Source organism: Cibotium barometz, chromosome 10 (genome assembly GCF_041138505.1).
Source record: "Cibotium barometz isolate CiBa-2024 chromosome 10, ASM4113850v1, whole genome shotgun sequence".
NCBI lineage: Eukaryota > Viridiplantae > Streptophyta > Polypodiopsida > Cyatheales > Cibotiaceae > Cibotium > Cibotium barometz.
The window spans coordinates 27,950,018-27,956,090 of NC_141055.1; the positions used below are offsets into that span (position 1 = coordinate 27,950,018).

General features: G+C 43.4%; 1 protein-coding gene across 1 annotated transcript; it reads right to left on the reverse strand.

Annotated features, from left to right (window-relative positions):
* Positions 1-891: 891 nt before the first annotated feature.
* LOC147634743 (GDSL esterase/lipase At5g03820-like) lies at positions 892-3,805 on the reverse strand. Its single transcript, XM_086803911.1, has 5 exons — positions 3,472-3,805; positions 3,152-3,282; positions 2,835-3,068; positions 1,697-1,949; positions 892-1,385 (listed from the first exon to the last, which is right to left on the reverse strand). Exons 1-5 carry the CDS (start codon positions 3,713-3,715, stop codon positions 1,192-1,194), a joined length of 1,056 nt encoding a protein of 351 aa, XP_086660037.1. The 5' UTR covers positions 3,716-3,805; the 3' UTR covers positions 892-1,191.
* Between the last annotated feature and the right edge of the window lie 2,268 nt (positions 3,806-6,073).

Sequence of the window (6,073 nt, forward strand, 5' to 3'; positions counted from 1 at the left end):
GGCACCTTGCAGGTGAGGTGCCGAGTGCCCCGGGTCTTGCCTTCCATCCATGATCCGTCGGCCCGGCCCGCACGGTACGGCTTGCCGGTGGTCCACCGGTCGGCTGTTTTTCCACCGTTTTCGGTCCCGACTCCACGTTCGGCCTGATTATCGTCAAGACGGGGAGGGCAACCCTCGAGGCATTCGGCACCCACGGAACACCCGTACCCGAGAAGTCCGTTTTTCCACCGTTTTCGGTCCCTCCCGACTCCACTTTCAGCCCGATCACCGTCAAGGCGGGGAGGGAAACCCCCAGGGCATTCGGCACCCACGGAACCTCACCCACACCCAAGAAGGCCTAACATGCCTACCCGGTGCGTGAATGCATTCCTAAAGTGCCATGGGTCCGTGCTTTGCCTCTCCTTACACCTCCCCATATAGAGGCAAACTATTGGGGGCGGGCTAGCATACCTTCAACGCACCATGTCCTTTCAGATAGAAATCCCACCTCACATCCCTGCTCCCCTCCTCCTCCTCCAGCGCAGCCTACCTTCTCTGCCCTCTCAACTGCTCGCTCCACAGGTGGCGCAAGTTCCGAGAGGTTCCGCCAATTCTCAGCGGTCTTCTGGCGCACTGCAGCATCACGTTTCAGAACCCCCACGCATGTATGCAGCAGGCCCGCCCATTCTTCTGTAATGCACCCGACAGCGTGCCGATCAATATTCCTCCGCCAAATCAGTTCAGCATAGCCGCCTCCATTGCATGCATGGAGCCACACGTTCTCCTTTACAGATCTCAACCTTTGAAGAAAGAACTAGTTCAATCCCACAAAAAAAGCCTTAATTTCAAAAGGATTGGAGATTATTTTAATTGGTAACCAAAACCGTGGGCAAAATTATTAGGCAAAGCCACTAATTGAAAACCCGAATCTCTCATTAAACTTCTTAGCTTTACAAATTAAGGTAGATAAGTGGCAGTGGTGAACCGCTTCGACCCACGTTTCTGTATTTGCAAGGCTTTCAAAATGACATTAACTTCTTAATGTATACTATGGATTGTATTCTCTAAAATACTATGGATGACAGAATTAAGGATAGGATTTGCTTAACAATATGAGGCTTTTCTACATGTTATTGCAGGCAGAAGGATTAAGCAGATTATCTGCAACAAGTGGAGGAATTAGAGGTAATTATATGTGCAAAATAACCATTTCTAGGAGACAAGGGAGATTCCGGCCAAGAGCAAATTGTTGGCCAGGATCTGATTAGCCGCTTGGGAAGGGTGGACACTGTCAAAGAAGACATATTGGGAGGCGTTGCTGCAGGTGCCTGGAGAGTACTTGTTGCAGAGGATGGCAGTTTCCACAGTTCCTGTACCGCAACAAGCTCTTCGGGTCTCTGTAAAACCTGGAGATGAACATGATGGACAGATTTATACAGCTTCAAATAAAACCAGATTGAGTTCATTAACATGTTGAATCACATGTCATTAACATATACTAAGGCTAATCTATGTGGAAACTTGTACATACTAAGGCTAATCACATGTCATTAACATATACTAAGGCTAATCTATGTGGAAACTTGTACATACTGGTCAAACATTGATACTGAATCACATGCTATGAACATGTACTAAGGCTAATCTGTGTGGAAACCTGTACATATACTAGTCCCAACACTGTGGTATATAAAGTCCTCATGACATGACCTCTTACCATTGGATGCTGGATTCTGGATGATATCAAGCAGACCAGTGTAGATGTCAAAGTAGGCAATCTTGAGCCCTGGTAAGGTCTCTCCCAATTGGTTGATGGTTCTGTTTAGAGCCATATTGTAGCTATGGGCCACTTGGTTGAGGCCCTGCACACACCCAGAAGAAGTTCGCCTGATTGTGAGCTCCAGAGGCAAGCAGCCGAACGGCGCCAGCGACACAACTCCAATCCTCCTTGCACCCAAAGAGTAGAGGTTCTGAGACACACATTGCACATTGGTCACATCCCAGTAGAAGAAAGTTTGAATATGTCAGTGTTCATTAATGTTGATTGCATTATTCATGCTACAGCATTTAGGTAACTTTAAAGAGCACCAAAAAGAGGTAGGGATAGTTTGTTCACATATTAGTACTTCTTTTTCTATATTTATTTGACTTGCAATTACGATACACCTACTGTAAAAGCACCACCAACCATGCAATAATTAACCTTCTAGTATATATTCGATCAGCTGTACAGTAGAGTAGAATTTGGGAATTATTTATACACAACTTAGATACAGAAAGGAAGAGCAAAAAGAGGTACAAACATTCTACTCATAAATTAAATTAGTGGTTCCAGGTTCGGGAAATTATTTTTACTGAGCCTTACATCAATCCTTTTCATCATAAATTTTGAGCAGCTTAGCTTTTTCTTTATACTTAAATCTAAATATAATTAAATCTTGAAATTTTTGAGGAAGTGTTTTTCCTTCTTCCAATTTAAGAAATTTATTTGAGAAATTGAGCAAGTTCTAGGCTATGGGGAACCTAGTATCTTTTCCCAAACCCTGAGTGGTCCTTGACCTCAGTTTCCTGAGCTCAATCAATACAGTTGGGCTATTTTCCCCACCCCATATTTGTTTGCTTACAATTATGATACACCCACTACTTGAAAAGCACCACCAACCCATGAAATTAATAACCAGCCCAATTGACTTTATCATTAATGTAGACATTTTGATCAGCTGTACAAATAGTGTGGCATACAGTGGAGAAATACTTGAATTTAACCTACACAGAAGCCAATAAAAAACATAAAAAGGATCAAATTCAACGAGAGAGGAATGGAATTGAACTTAGCAGACTAGAAGTGAGCTCACCTGTATGAACTTGGCCTGAAGTTTTAGTAAAATTTGGCTGAACTGGGTGACAGTGTAGAGGCTCCTGAGCCGGAGATTGATGTAGTAGTTCTGAATGAAGTCACTGTTTCCTGCACTAATAACATACAGGGACCCGTTCACAATGTTGGTGGCGTTCGTAGAGCCCACCACGTGGGCGAGTTTGCCCTTGTATTCTTGGAAATACTCAAGCTGCTCGGACATTGGGATCACATTCTGCACACACACACCACATGACAATGGCAGTTTAGAGGTTATCAGAGAAGGATTACAGATAATTAAGTTTGCAGAGGTATTACAAAATGTTCGGCTGTGCTATCATAGAAGCCAGATCCACCAGAGGCAAAGTTAACTCCTGTTGTTAGGTTAATCCCGGTGGCACGGGCAAAGAAATAGGGCAATGGGAAGCTATCAAACCCTAGAAGAGAAGCTGGAGGCAAGAAAAACACGTCAAGTTAGGGGATAGAATCGATGGCATTATTCAATTCAAGCAAGAAGAAGCGATCAGCCTCACTAAATTAAGAGTTAATGAAGTCGATTAGCTGGTAAATGTGAGATGAAGGAAGGTGCATTTGATTTAAGATAATGAGCAGTAGTGTGTGAGGGTGAAGGTCCATGCCAGTGAAGTCTGTGGCTAGCCTTCCATCGCAGAAGCGGCCTGTGGGCTTCTTTGTATCAAAGTCTCGGCCGTAGGGCAAGAAGTCTGCCTTCAAGATGGTCTCCAAGTAGTTGTTGTTGCCTACATCAACGGTAGAATCACCAAACACGAAGAGGGCAGGCACTAAAGGCTGGGAATTACAGTGCAAGAGGGTGGCAGCGGCAAATGCAGCTGCAACAGCAAGCATTAGATGCAGGGATCCCATGATAGTACTATGTTACAGAGGAGATCAGGAAAGGAAGCAAAGAGGGGAGAGCAGCTTGGCTTTGATTGATTGCTGAATGCTGTTGTGTGGTGAGTATTTTATAAGAGAGGGCAGCAGTAGAGTAGTGTACACCGTTGCGCAGTCCCTCTCTTTGCTTTATGAACGTGAGCGGCCAAAGCCTCCTACTACCGAAACAGTACAGAACTGCACTCTTCTCCTCCATTAAGCTTTGCCGAGGTAGCTTTTCCTCTTCTTGTCAATCCAATTAAGCTCTCGCCGTTGTAAGCTTTGCGCGCGAGACAGTCAATTTCAAAAGCTTACACACACACGCACACACACACCCTTCTACCTATCACCACAACTTTCACAAGCCCCCTTCACAGTTCTCCCCCCCCCCCCCCCCCCCCCCCCCCCCCCTTCCCTTTCCCTTCTCACGACCTTCATGTTACTCCCCCACCAACCACCTTCACAGACTCAGTACCCATCATGCAACCTTAGCTTTTTCCGTCACCAAAAAAGATGTGCTTCTTCACAAGGACCCCCCATCACCAGTATCCTGCATCTATCCTCCCCACCGTAGCCATATATGCCCCTGAATGAATTATAGATGTACGTTATTGCAAAGTGTTGCCCTTGAATGTGTTGGTACAAATAATGCATGTACGTGATTGCAAAGTATTACCTAATCAAGATGTAGAATCTGATGCTGTATGTTTCAATGCTGTTTAGATGTCTCTACTGCTTTCCCACACATTGGGTAGCACAAAAAGTCAATTACCATATGTCATATGTACAGCATGAAACTTTGGGAAAGACGAATTATTTCACATAATTTAACACAATCTGCACGGAGATAGATATGGTTAAAGCTGAAATGAGACTAGGATTAGCCATAATATTGCTACAACGTTGGATAATTAACTGTGTTACAAGTACTCACTTACCTTGGAAGTCAATCGTGTTGGGTGAGTCAAGCAATATAACGCAATGCAGGACAAGTGAATCGTGTAGTGAAATCACTAAGGAACTGGATACACGAGGTCATTCACAGCATCCTTTGGGGATGAATTGCAAGGTGATGTCTAGACTGTCAAATTTTAGAGGATTTAATTAGATTACACAATGAAAGTTGGGCATGAAAGAAGACCAGAAAGCTTGCATAAAGTAAATCACAAAGAGGTCAACCACAAATTCCCACTAAGTCCACCATAAAGTTTTTCTATTACCAGCGTTATCAATCCATTAAATAAACTTATACCTATATTAAAATTAATGCAATTGCCTCCCAACTTGCAGAAGTTCTTTTAAATTTTCTAGTGGTTATAGGGGTGGCTTGTAACCTGGAGGTACCAGGTTCGATCCCAGCTAGACACTTGATAGTTACCTTGCCCTCACATTGTAGAGGATATGAGGAGTCCTCACGGAGTATGTTGCTCCCTTCTAGTAGTTGCCAATTTTTTATTTTTTATTTTAGAAGTTCTTTTAAATCATCTCTTTACTGTTTGCACACCTAACTTGTGGAGGATCTTTTAAATCAACTCTATCTCTTTATATTAAAGGGGTTCCACCTACTATTTGTACACCTAACACTTGTCTTTTCATCTACACTTCAACCTTAGAAGCTAGAACTTCTATATTATATGTATCCTTGAACTAGTATAAAACAATCACATGGACTCAAAAACTCATCATGGTGGTTGACACTCCCACTTGATCAAGTGTCCATAACACACATGATGTACTTGACACTCTCACTTCAACAAGTGTCCATAACACACACGTGTGTCCATGACACACATGCTCTACTTGACCAATCATAAAATTGATCACCCATATTTTTGACACTTCCACTTGATCAAGTGTCCATAACACTAACACACATATTTGGCGGTAAGGGCTCTTGCCCTACACCGCAACAGCCCTAGTTCAATACCAACCCCCTTCTCCTGCATGCCTAACGACATGTAGTCTGTCAATTTTATCTCTAAAAAACTAATAACTCTCTCAATACCAAAAAAAAAACACACATGATTAGTGTTGTTAATTTGCTCTTCAGATAGGTTGGTGGGGAACACCATATGTTTTTGTTTTTCGAGCCGGGGTCAACCAAGCACAGATGTGCCATGGGTTTCTTTGATATGGTGGAGTCCCCACTCAGTCTTAAGTGTTCGATGTGGCTTGTCAAGAAGTGGAAGAAGGCACTCTGGAGTTTCCACCCATTCTTGAAAAGAGATGAGGGTTGCTATGGCCTCATCTACATCCTTCATAATAAATTTGTCGTTTTGGGCCACGAAGATGGTGGCTAAACAGGTCTTGTTATCCTCTATTGTGAGTGACTTGGCCTTCTCTGCTTTTATT